This window comes from Pseudorasbora parva, chromosome 12, assembly GCF_024679245.1.
Source record: "Pseudorasbora parva isolate DD20220531a chromosome 12, ASM2467924v1, whole genome shotgun sequence".
Lineage (NCBI taxonomy): Eukaryota > Metazoa > Chordata > Actinopteri > Cypriniformes > Gobionidae > Pseudorasbora > Pseudorasbora parva.
The window spans coordinates 16,075,646-16,093,193 of NC_090183.1; the positions used below are offsets into that span (position 1 = coordinate 16,075,646).

General features: G+C 40.6%; 1 protein-coding gene across 3 annotated transcripts in view; it reads left to right on the forward strand.

Annotated features, from left to right (window-relative positions):
* The window catches only part of iqca1 (IQ motif containing with AAA domain 1), a 66,371-nt gene that overhangs the window by 36,588 nt on the left and 12,235 nt on the right, over positions 1 to 17,548 (forward strand). For all 3 annotated transcript variants that reach the window (XM_067459334.1, XM_067459335.1, XM_067459336.1), the window contains 5 exons: positions 7,667 to 7,773; positions 8,073 to 8,171; positions 10,631 to 10,695; positions 11,105 to 11,187; positions 13,117 to 13,224. In XM_067459334.1, coding sequence (XP_067315435.1) covers positions 7,667 to 7,773; positions 8,073 to 8,171; positions 10,631 to 10,695; positions 11,105 to 11,187; positions 13,117 to 13,224 — 462 coding nt within the window. The remainder of the gene's footprint in view (positions 1 to 7,666; positions 7,774 to 8,072; positions 8,172 to 10,630; positions 10,696 to 11,104; positions 11,188 to 13,116; positions 13,225 to 17,548) is intronic.

Below are 17,548 nucleotides of genomic sequence, written 5' to 3' on the forward strand. Positions count from 1 at the left end.
CGTTCCCTGCCGGTCCGCCGCTTCAGGGCACTGTGCTTGTTGCTCAAAATACACCAGAGGCCAGCCTCGAGAGGCTGGTTCCCTTAGTAGATTTTCTAGACGAGTGGAAACGTCTATCAAATATATCTCATTGGGTCCTGCAGATAATAGAAAAGGGGTACGCCATTCAATTCAGAAGTCGGCCACCTCCTTTCAGCGGTGTCCTACCTACAGAGGTGGGCCCGGAGCAGGCTCTGGTAATGGCACAGGAAGTAGAGACACTCCTGCAAAAAGGGGCTATAGAGAGGGTTCCCCCTCCCAGCAGGGAGTCTGGCTTTTACAGCCGTTACTTCATCGTGCCGAAGAAGGATGGGGGCTTACGCCCGATATTAGATCTGCGGCTATTGAATCGCTCGGTGGCCAAGCTCAAATTCAAGATGCTTACACTCAGACAGATTGTATCGCAGATCAAGTCGGAGGATTGGTTTGTCACCATAGACCTCAAAGATGCGTATTTTCATGTCTCCATCCTTCCACATCACAGGAAGTTCCTGAGGTTTGCCTTCGGGGGAGAGGCATACCAATATCGAGTACTTCCCTTCGGTCTAGCACTGTCACCCCGCACGTTCACCAAGTGTGTGGATGCAGCTCTGGCGCCGCTGCGTCTGCAGGGCATCCGCATTCTGAACTATATCGACGACTGGCTGATTCTAGCGAATACAGAGCAGATGGCGGTTCAGCATCGAGATGCTGTTCTCGCCCATATGTCGAAGCTGGGGTTGAGGCTGAACGCCAAGAAGAGTGTGCTTTCTCCGGCTCAGAGAACCACTTTTCTAGGTGTGAACTGGGATTCGGTAATTATGCGGGCGCAATTATCGCCAACACGCATAGCATCGATCCTGGCAGCCGTCAAAGAACAGAGGCTAGGCCGGGCCGTCACTGTGAAACAGTTCCAGAAACTGTTAGGTCTCATGGCAGCAGCGTCCAACGTGATACCTTTTGGCCTACTGTACATGAGGCCACTGCAGTGGTGGCTCAAAACAAAAGGGTTCTCCCCGAGGGGAAATCCGCTCCGCACGATCAAAGTCACGCGGCGATGCCTACGTGCTCTGGTCATGTGGAAAAACCCGGGGTTTTTATCTCAGGGTCCCGTGTTAGGGGCTCATGTTCGTCGCGTAATGCTAACGACAGATGCCTCTCTCACGGGCTGGGGGGCGACCATGAGTGGTCGCTCATCCCAGGGTCTATGGCAGGAACATCAGCGGCACTGGCACATAAATCGGCTAGAGATGCTCGCAGTGTTTCTTGCATTGAAACAGTTCCTGCCCGACCTCAGGGGCCACCACGTGCTAGTCAGGACAGACAACACGTCGGTGGTCGCCTATATAAATCACCAGGGGGGTCTGAGGTCTCGTCCGTTGGACAAATTGGCACATCGGATCCTCCTGTGGGCCCAAGGGAAATTGCTGTCAATCAGGGCAGTATATATCCCGGGGGCCCTGAATCAGGAAGCAGACAGCCTGTCGAGACAGGGGCCGAGGCCCGGGGAATGGAGACTCCACCCAGAGGTGGTGGAGCTCCTATGGAAGGTATATGGGAGAGCAGAAATAGACCTATTTGCTTCGGCGGAGAATTCCCACTGCCCGCAGTGGTTTTCTCTGACCCATCCAGCCCCGCTGGGGTTGGATGCCATGGTACAGGAGTGGCCGAGGCTGCCTCTGTACGCCTTCCCCCCGATTGTCTTGCTTCCAGGAGTTCTGGAGAGGGTACGCCGGGACGGGGCCCAGGTACTTCTAGTGGCTCCATACTGGCCGACCCGAGTGTGGTTTTCGGACCTGATATCTCTCCTGGAAGGCTCTCCGATGGAGATTCCGACCAGGAGGGATCTACTCTCTCAGGCGGGCGGGAGATTCCTGGACCCACGCCCGGAGATGTGGAAACTGTGGGCCTGGCCTCTGAGGGGGCTAGGCTCATAGAGGAAGGTCTCTCGGCCAAGGTCGTAGAGACCATCCTGCACTCCAGAGCTCCGTAAACGAAGGAAGCTGTACGCTTTGAAATGGAGACTTTTCTCAGCATGGTGCAGAGAACGCCAGTGGGACCCAGTTAACCTGATAACCGTCACGAGGACGAGGACGTGCTGAAACTCTCTTTGCTTAAATTAGCTCAAAATTACTATCAGATGTAAGTAATTACCTTGACAAACTATACATCATTAAAAAGATCTAAGACTAAAGTTTAATTTTGTTACCTCTGTTTTATTCTCAAAGTCTTATAATGACCGTAATGTGTTAATATGTGCCAGGAGTTATGAATATGATCTTGGGCGTCGCTACCTTTTGATTGTAATATGCGCGTCATTTGCTCCCATTCATAAAATACTCCTCTTTGGTCGTCATGAAGACACTCGACAAAACAACTTCCCTCAGGGTTTTTACTTCAAATGTGTGCAGATGTGGAGAAATATTGATAGATTCTCACATGTTTGAGTCAAATTTCTATACAGAGAAGTATTATTTATTCAATCTTTATCCAAAATCCGCGGATGTGTGATTATGAGCGCAGTATACTGTGATATGCTGTGTTTTCAATTCATTCTGGCAGCCGGAGGGCGCTGGAAAGCTGTACTACTGAAAATTCACTCCCCTATGCATAGATGAAGAACAGACACACCATGTGACATTCAGGAAGTATCTGACATGACCAAAACAACTTTATAGCGACCGTTAGATCACTATTTTATGCAGATAGACACGTTTTAAGACAATAAACACACAATCGCGGCAATATATGGTTGGTCTGTGTTCTTTATGCCATGTTGGGTGGTTTCATAATAGATGATATTTATAATGCAATGCTATTCCACATAGCTTTTAGCATTGTATATTTTCTGTCAGATTTTTTGACCCGAAGCTACATGAGATCACATATTTTTATATAAAACACTCGACTTATAAATTATAAAGTGATATGAAGCAAGTTTTGAATAAAACATGATTTTAATCGTATAAATTGTTGTTTTGCTGGTGTGCTAAGCTAACATGCTAGCTTGCCCTAGATGCACCTGCCACTGAGTAAATACTTTATTTTTATGAACATTTTCTATATGTAAAACTACTGAAATGCTTATTTGGACGAAATGCATTCGATAGAGTCTCAGTGAGGGTAAAGTGAGAGGTTTGATTTAGAAATGAGGTTTGAATAGAACAGTTTGAATAGAGAATCGTTAGTAATTATAATGCAGACAAAAGAATAATAATTAGAGCCATAACCAGTCCGCAGAAGTGTGAATGTGTGCCTGGGAGACAAACTGAATGGGGCAGTTTGCACCTCTAAACAATAGAGGCAAAATAGAGAATGAAAGCTGAGAAGACATGGCAATAAACATCAGTTGATATTTTAGAGATATCTCAAAATAAAATCACATGAAACGATCTTGTAAAACGTTTAATAAAATTCAGAGTTTTAGACTGATCATCTTCAGATCTGAAATATAACATGGTCAGACTTGTGGCTTTAGCTGTAGTGCATTTCTAGATTTCTCCAAGGCCCACTTCAATTTTATTTTCATAAAGATATTTCATACAAATACATTTCTAATAACTTTACAAAACTTTGAAGCTTATTATAGCTTTTTTTTATTATAAAAAATATTATCATTTTGACTTTACAGTAAACTGCCAGGTGTCTGCTTTCAAATGAGACCATAATTATGCTTTTAGTGCAAAGGATTCACAAACTGTATTTGTTTTAGTCTGAGTATACATTTCTTAGGATTTTTTCAAAATTTAGAAATCAGCTTAACAGGTTAACTGCCCGGTTGGTACAGTGCTGGAGTTCCTGCAGGCAAGGTTCTCGGCAGGGTTGACCCCCTCCACAATAAAGGTGTACGTGGCGGCCTTGGGTGCCTTCCACGTCCCTTTCGGTGGAGTGTCTTTGGGAAGACACCCTCTAATTACACGCTTCCTCCGTGGCACTTTGAGGTTGAGGCCGGCTATGCACTCGAGGGTCCCAGCATGGGACTTGGCCATTGTCTTGAGGGGCTTGTCTGGACCACCGTTCGAACCTTTGGAGGAGGTTTCGGACAAGTTCCTCACCCTGAAAACCATCTTTCTTTTGGCCATTTCATCTCTCAAAAGAATAGGAGATATTCAGTCCCTGTCGGTAGGGCCCTCATGCTTAGAGTTTGCGCCTGGGATGGTGAAAGCATTTCTGCATCCCAGGCCGGGTTATTTCCCAAGGTTCCTACGAGCCCACGGGGCCCCATCACTCTCCAAGCCTTCTGTCCTCCTCCGTTTAAGACGTCAGACCAGGAAAGATTGAATCTGCTGTGTCCTGTGAGGGCACTGGATACATACGTCCACAGAGCTGCCCTGTGGAGAAAATCTGACCAATTATTTGTCTGTTTCGGACCCCCTAAGAAGGGGGCTCCAGTATCCAAGCAGAGGATGAGCAAGTGGGTGGTCGAGGCCATCTCACTTGCTTATGAAGCGGCCGGGCAGCCGTCTCCACTGGCTGTCCGGGCACATTCAACCAGGGGAATGGCTGCTTCTAAAGCACTCTTGTCGGGGGCTTCCCTCCACGATATTTGCAACGCGGCCGGATGGTCTTCTCCTTTAACCTTCGTCAGGTTCTATGAACTAGACCTGGCATCTACTGTTGGGGTGCAGGTACTCTCGTAACCGTGTGCGCTTCGGCCTCACACATACGAGACACTTGGTCCTATGGCGGTGTGGGTATAAGCGTTCTCACAGCGTTTCGACGCAGCTCGAGTTCCCCGAAAGGGAACGTCTCAGGTTACGTATGTAACCCTAGTTCCCTGAGGGAACGAGACGCTGCGTCGCTCTGCCATACTCCCGGCGTGTCCGTGATCACTTACTTCAGGCTTTATCAGAAGTTAGTTCCTGTTTGTTTTCACGGACGCTTTATAGCTTCTGGTCGATGACGTCATCACGCCGACGATCGATCTTTTTTCCGATGGAATGGTTCTACAGGCGCTTCACGACGCATTAACGCAGAGGCGTTCTCACAGCGTTTCGACGCAGCGTCTCGTTCCCTCAGGGAACTAGGGTTACATACGTAACCTGAGACGTTTTCCTTTCAGATGCAAAATGTATGGAAGAAGAGTATTTAAATAATCCTATAAGGTGATTTACTATGTTTGCACTAATCAATTTACTGATATTTGTAACCCCAAAAAATTGTAGAGTACAGTACGAAATTCTGGCAGTGTCAGAAGATTTGCCACAAAATCCTGCAGTGTGACTTCTCCTACGACAATTGTCAAATATCTCGCTTTTTCAAGACAAACTATGACCAAAACGAGTGCTAGAGATTTCTTTGTAGCCAGCATTTCAGTCCTGAGTGTAATGCAGCTCACTGTCACCGAACGTGCCATTCATTGATGATATAAAACACCGGGCGAGTTTTCTTGTGCGCGTCCCTTTTTAGCGCACCGTCACTATCGTGCAGTCTGACATTAATGCCAACTGAGATCTTACAGTGTGACATGGCTTATATCGGGGATCATGTTCGTACAGTCTGACAAGGGACATTTGCAAAGGATTTTGAAAAATCGCACAGTAGGACCCATCAGGTAAAATTTGATCGCAGTGGTCAGTAATCGGCTGCCGGTGAACATGTCAAACTAACGACCAAATACGTCAGATTTTAGCCTAGGATCAGAGGAATCTTTTAGGATTTGCTAAATTTGTCTCAGACGGCCAAATCGTTGCCAAAATCGCACAGTGTGCACCCGGCTTTAGATTGGTTAGATGGCCAAATCGTCGCTGTCCGATGAAAACCATGTATGTCCATTTTGCCGATTTTTTGATTTTTCATTGAATGTCCAGGTTAATTTCAGTATACAGTATGCTTCACATATCTAAATGGCTATCTAAATATCTAAATAACCAATGAAAAGTTGTAAAATCATGTCATTTGATTTTCAAGTAGGCTATATCCATTTGGTGTCAAAGCTGTCAATCACGCCATGTATCTCCCACCCTGTGGAAGCATCGCCGGTCTCATGAAGTTTCATCGTATTGTGAAGATGTTAACGCATGGATTTCCGAAGTGAAGTGAAACAATGTTGACTGGACATAGCGCTATATATTTTTTCCATTCCTTCAGGATATCTGTCTCTGTAAAGGAGCTGTGTGAATTGATGAATGTTAACAATGATATTGAGGTGATTGCGAGGGTCAACAATGAGGAGAAAGGTTTGTAGTAAATAGAATTGAGTCAGCCAAACAATTAAGTCTAAAATGTATTCATAACTGAAATGTAGAGCTGCTCCGATCACGATCGGCCGGTCGTTAATGCGCATCTCGTCAGTAAAGCCGGTTCTCTAATCAGCGGTAAATCCCCTCAGGTGCGTGATTTCACATAGAGCAGCTATTACTACACAGAGCCGTTGTTAACTGAGATGCGCAAATAAACGCTGAAAATGAATGTGAAATATGAAACGCGACGGAAGCGATTAATGATCGGAAGAACGCGTATCGACCACTGTTACTGTAAAATATGCACGTAGGCTATGACCATTTAAACTCAATTTTGGTCAAATGTGGATTATATCATGACACTGATAAGAATATGGTTACATGTAAAGATGCCGTACCAAGTATGACAACGCTACATTCAACTGCTTTTGAAATACAGTGTTTTTTTCACTTCCTGAAAAGTAACCGTTTTGGACATATGTGAGTTTCATCAGGCAGCAATGAAATAGTTTCATGTATTTTTATTGGCTGAAGTGCCAAGCACAGGTTGTCCGGAAACGGCACGCCCCTTATTACGGGCAGAAGTCACATCTGCAGTGACTAGCAAGGGTTTATGATGTCCCCAACCCAGGAAGAGCTCGTTGTAGTCCAAACCGGCCATTTTTGTAGGCAATAAATTGCCATAAATTTAAAAGACAGTATCTTCGTTTGCATTGAACTTTTAGCGCTGTAACTTTGCAGATACTGTTTATGCTCAAGCAGCAACATTACACACTAACTAAAGTTAAAAAAGTGAAATCGCATACAACCACTCCTTTAATAGAGAATGTGAAAATAACAATAACTAATTTTTGAAAACATACTCATTGCGATTCATTTTGCCAGCCCAGGTCACATATTTTAGCACGTTTTCACAAACTTTTGTCCTGGCCAGTTTAGAAGTTTGCTGTTTCTCTGTGATATGCAAATAACAAAACAGGGAAAAACAACTTCAGACTCATTGTAAGGTCAGACCCTGCCATTCAGTTTTCTTCCAGTTTCCAGTCTTCCAGTTGGAATCAAATTGGCGTACTGCCTTTAGCCAGGACAGGAAGTGGGTGGAAATGGACTTCCTGTCAGGATGTGGCGCGTGAGAGCGCAGCACGGAGTACAATCAGACGCTGCGTTCTCACCCAGACTACAGCACCTGTGCTTCCTCTACGCTCCACACGCAGGAGGTCCGACTGAGGCCCAACAGACCTCTCAGAATTGTTTCCTCTTTTACACACAGTGCTGACTGATGTTCTCCTGGCTATACTTTGATGCTTTGTGTCCAACTCGAATTTGTTTTCACATGTCAGAAAATGCCTGTATGTTTTAGATGAATGAACCATCGCGGTTTCCCTGTGGTATATATGATCATATCTGTGGTTTAAATTTAGTTTTAAATTAATCAGCACCCTCTGTGGGTTTGTTGTGCATTGCAGAGGTTTGGCATAACCGAGATGAAAAACAGAACTTCCTTCAAAGTTTCGATGCTCAGTTGGTGCGAGAGGAGAAGAGATTGGAAGTTGAAGAGGAGCTCAGAGTTCAGGTGGAGTAGAGCTGTCATCAGGGGGGAACCAGGGGTCTGTGATGAAAAGGTCCCATTTCCCCACATCTTTAACCTGCCAATAGTACACGAAGTGAGGCCCTCAGCTTCATTATTTTGTCTCGGACCCATATGAATTCAAACCCTGGTTGGGAGTAAAAAAAATCAACACTCTTTCTGCACTACATTTTATTAAAGCCAAAACACTCTACGAAAGCAAAACACCTTACTTCCCTTGTGGCTCAATTCATTCCATCACATTTTTTCCTCTTTCTCCATCTTTGTTTTTTTCTTTGTCTCAGGTGGACGAGCTGATGAGGCAGGAACTGAAGAACCTTAAGCTGGTGGTGGATAGAGATAAGGGAAAGAAAAAGAAAAAAGTCAAGAAAAGTAGTAAAAAGGTGAATGGCAGACATGCATACTTTTTCCTTTGAGATAAGACCTTAAGCGTATTTTAAATTCCCTGCATGAGTGACAGTGTACAGATGCTCAGTGCTCCCTGATGTTGCACAGATTATAGATAGTGACTGGCCTGTAAAACCCTGTAATGTGTCTTTTAGTCTGGATGGATCCAGATCTTAGGATATACTCTCTGCCCTCTGTTTATGCACCTTGTGTGAGGGGCCCTGGGGTCATACAGTGATCTGCACTCAAGACCAGGAATGTGGTCTGGACAGAGAATTAGTAAAGGTGTCTTGCCCTCGTCAGCTTGTGTTTTGATAGGGCCCCTGTTCCCCACCTTCTCTACCACACACACAAACACACACACACACACACACACACACGCACACACACGCACGCACTCACACACACACACACACACACACACACACACACACACACGCACGCACTCACACACACACACACACACACACACACACGTTTCCATGGGACTTCCTATATATGTAATGATTTTTATACTGTACAAACTGTATATTCTTTCCCCTAACCCTAAACCTATCCATCACAGAAAACTTTTTGCATTTTCAAAAAACATCACTTAGTATGATTTTGTCATGATTTTGGAAATTGTGTCCCCCCTAACTGTGTCCCCATATATATATATATATATATATATATATATATATATATATATATATATATATATATATATATATATATATATATATTATGGTAAAGTCATAATCTGTAATAGTGTATGTAGAGTCATAGACATGTATATATTTTCATCTCAACACATATTCTAAAACTATAGACAGTCTGTTTCTGCCACAGAGTAAAAAAAAAGATAATTGCGACTATTTGTTTTGCAATTGCTGCCATGTTTTTTCATAATTGCATACCTCTCATAACTTGTCATAACTGACTTTCTCACAATGTGACTACATTGTGCAATTGGAACTTTGTTTCTCATAATTGCGACTTCATATATCACAATGTGACTTTATATCTTAAATAGTGACTTTGCATCTCATAATGTGTCATAATTGTATTGTTTTAAATGTTATCTGAATTTTTTTATTATTCTGAAACAAAAATAGCTGACCTGGAAGCAGAATTATCAGAATGTGGATACACCATGACTTACTACATCATGACTGACGATACTAGACATTTATATTTAGACAGATTTATATACATATAAAAAGACAGATCGGTTTGTGTATGTATGTGAATATATGTATGGCTCTGTAAATATATAGGAATATATAGGAGACCAACACATCTCCATTTTCTGCAATCAGTCACTATTGTGTCTTCTCCAAAACAAGAAGCACAGAAAAAGGCCGCATTGCATGCCAGCACAAGAGCTAGAATTCCTCAACAACATATTTGGCACCCTGCTTGAGTTGCTTTACACTGAAAGGTTTTGACAGCTAAATCGGTCACAGACGCTGTCTGTCTGACGTTTGTAATTTATACACAAAGATGTTTTTTATCATTAATCATTCTGCAGATGAAGGCACACGCAAACCCCATTCTGTTGATGTAAGACTAAATTCCAGCTGTTAATTCATCTAGCTGGTTTGCACATTGAACTTTGTTGGAATTTTGTGAATTTAGGAAGTCATGCAGTTTGGGTACAGCAAATTGAACATTATGCAACAGGGAGGGTTTGTTGGTTAAATGAACATGTAACGCCCAAGCTGTCTGTTATATAATTGCTGGCATTGGTGTTCTTTGGGAGAAAGTTTCCTGGTCTTAATATGATTGAATAACAAACTGACCTGCCAAATATTATCCAATATTTTCCATAAAAATATTTTGGGGAATCACAGTATGTTCAGTCCAGTGGTTTCTGAGAAAATGAAGTAAGTGGAATTTATAATTCCTCGCCAAACAAATATTTAGAACGTTTGGTAACACATACCTCATGGAATTACATGGCTGCTAGTTTAGTTCATTAGTGGTTTGGAAAAGCCCTGAATTACAGCAGGTTCCAGGGTGTCTCTGGTAAGCTGCATAAAAACATTTGTACTGCGAGTTCATTCTAGATGATCAGGGAAACACACACATGCAGCCCATCTCTTCGTGCCACACAGTGTTTGTTTATGTCAAGTCACCAGAGGATTTTCAGGATTTCTACATTTTGGATGCAAGCGCATATGCCACACACCTGTTATTAAAATGTCACACTGTAGAATCAGATGATTTTTAATATACTGAAACACACATACATATCCATTGGTGTTAAAAGGAAAATATACTTCCATTACAGTATGATACTAATCTAATCACACTTTGATTCCTGTTAAGACTTATTTCAATCTCAAAATCAGAACGAAAAATATAATTTCTGTATCATCTGACACATACTTTACTTCCCTTGTCATTCTTGATTCATAAAAATGTCCATATATTGTTGTTCATAACTTAAAACACATTTTCTTTGCTTTAGAAAAAAAAGAAAGGGCGGAAGACTGGAAAGAAGAAGAAGAAAGAGAAGGACCTCACAGCTGACAGGTATAAATAAATAAACTTGTTTAAAATGCATTTAAAGTATATTTCTCAAGAATATTATAATGTAGTTTAATCATTGGTAAAAGAGCATTTTGACCCCTGCCACTGTTTGAAAGTAAGAGATGTAGGTCATATGTTAAACACCAGTGCACTGCGAGTTCTGCAATAGATGGATTGTGCTTCTGGAAAGTGCTCGAGCGTTGTGAATGTCAGGGTTTGGAACTCAGGGGGTGACTGGCCAGCGTCCATTTGGAGCAAAAGAATTCATGGCTGGCTCTGAACGCTGTGATGTAATAGAAGGTTGCGTCAGATACAGAGCATGACTGATCATTTTGCTCCCTTGTTTGCAATGCTCTGTCTGTGTTTCTCTCCTTCAAACGTTCTCTCTACCTCTCTTTTGTCTTCCCTCTAGGACCATAGAATCTCTATATGAGGAGCTTGTTCTGGAAGGCTTCATAATCAGGCCGATGAATGTCAAGTTGTCAGATTACATAGGTAAAAACTAAACACCACTGAGATCTTTTTAGTTTTTAACATTCTGTGATGTATTCTTGACCCCATGCATTGTTTTACTTGCCTAATTATGCATTAACTAAACATTACAATCAAAAAGATTTCAGTTGTATGAATAATTTCCTTCCAATTTAAGTATCTTTTAAATGGTGTAAAAATGTATTTTACACTTTATTTAAATAATTCATAAAGTAAAATTGCAACTTCCATTAGAGTCATTGTCATTAGAGTATTGGTAGGTCATCTGCTTAATACACTTTTTGATGGTCCCCCAACAGAAATGTTTCCTTAGATTTATTACTAGCAGGATAGTCCCCTTGAGATGTAATTGTATTTACTTTATTTTCTAATTTGCAATCTTATTTAATAGAGTCTATGTTCTACTCAGTATAAGTAACTTTTCAACTACATGTCAACTTATTCGACTAACCCAAACACTAACCTACTAAAACTAGTAGTGAGAGTAAGTTGACATACAGTCAGACATTTTAACAGTCAGTAAAATGTCTGAAGTAAAAATATCAAATAAAAGCATATTTTAAATTCTGAATACATTTAAAGTTATTAAATACAATTAAAGTTTGAACCTTTAAAAACAAAAGTTGTTTTGTTAAAAATATAATTATATAATATACACATTTAAATGTACTAATTTTTAATGTGTTTTAATGTCCATTTAATTATTATTATTATTATTATTATTATTATTATTATTATTATTATTATTATTATTATTATTATTATTATTATTATTATTATTATTATTATTATTATTATTATTATTATTGGTCAGAACTAACAGTTCACTCTGCCAGTGGTACCAGAAAAGACTAGATCTTAGATTGGCACAAGAAGTTCAGCATGTCCTGATTTTGCAGAATTAATCACGCCGTTCCTGGGTCAACATATTTTGTTGATCCTGGAACAACATCCCCATCCGAAAATTGAATCTTAACCCTATTCCTAACCAATAACTTCTTCTCCCTAAACTCAGAGGGAAATGAAGCACCTAACCATGAACTTGACATAAACTGGAAACTTTGATTGGCTGATTAGAATGATGTTCCACGATCAACAAAGATGTTGATCCAGGAACATGTCATACTTGGTGAAATAAGGTTCTGCAGAAGTTCACAGCCTGTTAAAAAACATTATCCTTTTTCCTGGCACAGTGTAATGCCACATGAAAACAGAGACTCTAGTCTCAGTTCAATGGCTGTGGTCACACATATGGGGGCTCCAAACCGCCGTCATTTGTTTGCTAAACATTTTAACATTCATGCTGATAATTCTTGGAATTAATTAGTACACATATAGTACATAAAGTCCAGTGTCAGAGCTATAGCTTTGATGTGAACTTACATTGTACCTGCACTATTTTCATTGGTTTTCATTTGTTGCCATTTGTTACATCTCACATTAAAATCAGACGGTTACATCAGTGAATCAAGTCTTCAGAGTTTGAATCAAGTGAATTAGTTTTATGATAAATGCTTTGCCCAGGGGTTCAGACTGGGTTTTACTGCTATAGCGACTTGATCACAGACACATGCACAGTGAATCACACCCTTGTCAACGTGTGTGTGTATCACAATGGATTTTATGAGTCATCAGTTGTTCATCTGCACAGCACAGCAACCAAATGTATCTCTGAAATGGCAAAAAAAAATTGAAACCTTAAAATTGTACTTTCTATTTAGTTTGTTTTTCGGGAACAGGGTGTGGCGTTTAAAATATAGAAATAACATTGACTGCTATGTGTTGGAACAACTTTGTCACTCTGACGTTATTTACGTTCCATGGAAAGCGTGTAATGGTGACGTGATCCAATGCTGGCAAGCAGCCATTGATGCCTGATGTTTGATAGCATATTTAAAGCATTATGGTATATATTTTTCCTTGTCTCTCTAGGTGAATACAGTTACTTGGGCACAACTCTGCGGCAGGCAGATATTGAGCCCATGCCATCTCTCTCTGATGTAAGACAGCTCATTGCACTTTATGGCATCCTCCCTTTGGGTGAGTGTAACCAGCTCTAACTAGTCAGACCTAGTCAACTCTGCTTCTCTTTGTTTTAGTCATCATGCAATGTTCAAAAACAATTGGACATGTCTGGCATTACTCTGGTGATGTCACTGTAATGAAACGTTCTGCCAAACTGCTAAAATGAGAGTTAAATATGTACTCCTTTTATGCATTTAAATCTGATAGGAATTTTGAATTTTGTTGCATTTTGTATTCATGTGTATCAAAAAAAAATCTGGTCCCAGTAATGTGCTTTAGATAGGAAATAGGATAACAAATATTTTACACATTTTTTTTGGGACATCTAACTAATTGGTGTAAAAGGATAATAATATTAATAATAATACACTAAGACTATATAACTTCATGTATAAAGCCTTAGATACCCAGAACAAAAAGTCTAAAAAAGTCTAAACTTTTAAAAAAATATATTAACTAAATAATTAAATCATGTATAGTCTTGGCTCATCTGCAAAGTTTGGTTTCCATACTAAAAACTATGCTTTTTTTATGTATCTCTTCTGGGTCCAAACAGACCGACAAGCATTATGTAGCTCCAAACAGTTTGAAGCTATGAACAAGCTTTGCGCTCGAGAGCCTCTAGGGAACTTTAGAGTGGCTCTCATCAATTTTTCAGGAGCAGCATTATTAGATCCACGCACACATGTTTTGGTTTGGGTAAATGTAGGTAATAGAACGCACCCTGTCTGCCCTTCTGAACTGTACTTGACCCTACTAAACAGCTCATGGTCTTTTGTAATTTTCTCTGGAGCAAATGCTTCATTGCCATAGCAAGGCCCGGTGTCCTGTGTCACCGTATCAACACCAACATCACTCTATACACACTTCTCATTTAATAACCCAGTCATGGGCACAATGAGATCAGCACAGGGATCAGGCCAGATCATACACACACTGCCCTGGTGGGCTGTTACCTTAACAACGTTTTGCAGGGAGCGTTAGATTGTCCCTCAGTGATTCGTGGCCCTAGGCAGAAAAGGGTTACCACATAAACAGAGCTCAGCGGTAAAACAAAGACACCTCAGTCAGCAGCAGCAAAACAATCACACAAAGGAGTCAGGACGTCTGTATCCCTGAAGATCTCTGTGGTATAGAGAGTGTGATGTCTCTCCAGCGGTCTGTCATCATGGCATTCCCAGAGGATAGTAACACTGCAAGTGCAAAACTAGATTGCTCCCAATACAGCGAAAGCAGAGTGAAATAAATCAACTTTCAAAGTCAACATAAAAAATGAAAACTCACCCTGTTTTCTTCTGCAAACAATTCATCCAAATAATTCCATATCTTTTGTTGTTGACTTCAAAGACTGTGCCTCATCAAACTTAGCAGTATTTTGGCCCAAATTCACCTGTAATATGTCTACTACCAATACAATATCTGAGCAAGTGCTTTTTGTTAGAATGTTCTTTATTTGTCTAATTTACAAAATTGTTTCCTCACACAGAACATTTTTGGCATGGTTCATTTTAAAGACGTTTTTATTGTCCTTGAAAAAAGTTGAGTCAAAAATCGATCTAAATCAGCAGGGGAGACTGGGTATAGTTGTAACACAGGGAAAGTTGTAACACTACCAATTCCACGAATCACGGATAAGATAGGAGTCATGACAGTTTCCTCTGACTTCCTTTACAATCCCACATGGAGGTTTTCCAGTCTGTTGCTATCTCTCCTAAAGCTACAGCAGAAAATCTAATTCTGAGGTAAGACAGTAAAAATAAAAAACAAGATTATATTTTATTTAGTACCTCTATCATTTTAAATAATGTTGTATGAGTTATATCAGGTCAAAGTGTAGTTTCTCTAGTAAGGAATGGTGTATTAATCTCCTGCCAATTTTAAACCACCGTGCTAATACAGATACACAATGAGTGACAGTGGCGGGTAGGTTGTAACAAGTTTTTTTTTTTTTTGAAACAACCATTCACTTAAATGCAACTAAGAACATTTCTGTGATTTTTATAATTCTACAGAATTCCTATGTTTATGTTAATTTACTCTTGCTCTCTCACACACACATACATACACACACACCCATATGAATGTGCACATACAGACATGCACAAACAAACACACGTGTGTATGCACAAACACAAACAATATGCACATACACTCCCCATATTCACACATATTTTGTTGTTGTAGCCCAGGGGTCCCCAGACTCGGTCCAGGTGTGTTTGATTGGGGTTGGAGCTAAACTCTGCAGGACAATGGCCCTCCAGGACCGAGTTTGGGGACCCCTGTTGTAGCCATTCATTTAAAATAAAACTGTTGTTGTGGCATATCACTTGGAGGACCCTTAGTTTTTGTGCATTTTGTCTACCTGTTACAACTTACCCCAGTATGTGTTACAGCCAACCCCAATAGTGGGGTAGGTTGTAATAAAGGACCAATTAGTATTTGTCATCATCTCACAAAGTCTGTCATATAGTTGGAGAATTTTAAATTGTTTCCATTTGTAGTATACAAATGTGGGTACTTTGCTTAAAAGCTTTAGACTATAGCTTAAAAAAAAGGGTATTTTTAAGTACAGAAGAAAAAAGTGTTACAACGATACCCCGGTCTTCCCTATCAAATAAACACAAACCATCATAAAACAAAAAACAAAACAAAAAAAGGTTTGGTCTAAACTGGTCTTTTTAACACAAAAGAGGAACGAAGAGGAAGAAAAGATCCACTTTCTATACTCTGTGCGTGACATAAATCCTTGTTTTCTTTAGTTTTCTTTAGATGATTGTTCCCTCTTTAAAAGTGACTAACTGCCCTAGCCTATGGGAAGTTGATCTGTGTTCTCACTCCAGAGATCAAGTTTTGTTAGATCTTGACTTTCTTGCATTTCAGGTAGTTCTCACCTACCCATCCCTAGAAATATAATCACTCCCACCATTTTAAAGGGCAGACTAGTGTTAATCTGATTTGAGCAAATCAAAGCCAGCAGCTGTTAACTGGGACAGTGTGAAATTCATGAACTGTGCTCTATGATTAGTACAACCACCTTGTAAGTGGTTGTATAAAAGCACAAGTTTCTCACAGTGTTCTTCATTGTGCTTGTCTGTAAACCATTTTATACTTGATAAACATGCAGATATTCTGAGGTCAAATGAACTTCCTCCATAACACAATGACCCTTTTACAGAGCTGCTGGGAGAGATTAGGAAGTGTAATTCAATTTTGGATAATTGTGTTTAAACCGTGGTACTAGGGAAGTGTACATGCAAGTACACATTCATTCACGCATAAACACACATATGGGCTGTGCTCCAATCTGCTAACTTACAGTGCGCAATAAAAGTATGCATTTGGGGAAGTACATGCTTTTGATTGTGTAGCACTGTGTGTGAAATGCTATCGGCTAATAACATGAAACATTATAGCCCTGTTTCCACCAAAATTACCCGGAACAATTTGTACCAGGAACTTTTTTACAGGAACTTTTCTCCCCCCCAGACCTGCAACTGTCTGCGTTTCCACCGCGATCTAAAGTTCCGAGAAGATAAGGCAAATTAGTCCGGTGATGTAGGACTGTGTGCGACTGTTCCAGTCAGTGACAATGGACAGTAATCATTTTTGTGTGTACCGATTGAAAGATTTAGTGGACTGTTTACATGAGACGTTATCTAAACCGATCTGGTGTTTACATGTGATGACTTTCAATCGCAATCATTTTGTCACATGCAGTTTGTCTGCCGCATCAAAAATGCCAATGCTGTTTTCTCCAGTAGCTGGAATGTGTTAACTGAGGCCATAGCAACTCTTAACGGCCACCAGGACTAATACAGTATTATATAATAAGCTATTTATTTGTTGTAAATTGCAATAATCATCTCAGAAAAATTCTTCTGTCAGGCGCAGTTCAGGGAAAAACTGCCTGGGGCAATATACGCTGTGCCATTACTCCAACATTATCTTCACAACTTATGAAATAAAAAGTTTGCCCATCAGAAAAATTAACTTTCCTCTCTTGTCAACATGAGCGCGGCCCGCTGTCACGTCATGTAAGGAAGCACAAAGTAATCGGTCAGGTCGTTTACATGGTGAAAAAAAATTAATAATGAGTATGGAAGAGATTCAAGATGTGCTGCTTTTGCTGGTTATGTAAAGGTTTACAAGGTAATTAACAACGACAGAAAAGAGCACTATATGCAGATTCAGCAGCATGCAGCATATTCAGAAAGCTTGTAAAGCTAGATTTAAAATGACAATTTATATTATTATCAGCGATTACGGACATTGCACGTGAGATGGCTGAGATGAACGCGGGCCATCAGACAGAGAGCAAGACTGATATTTACTGAACGTA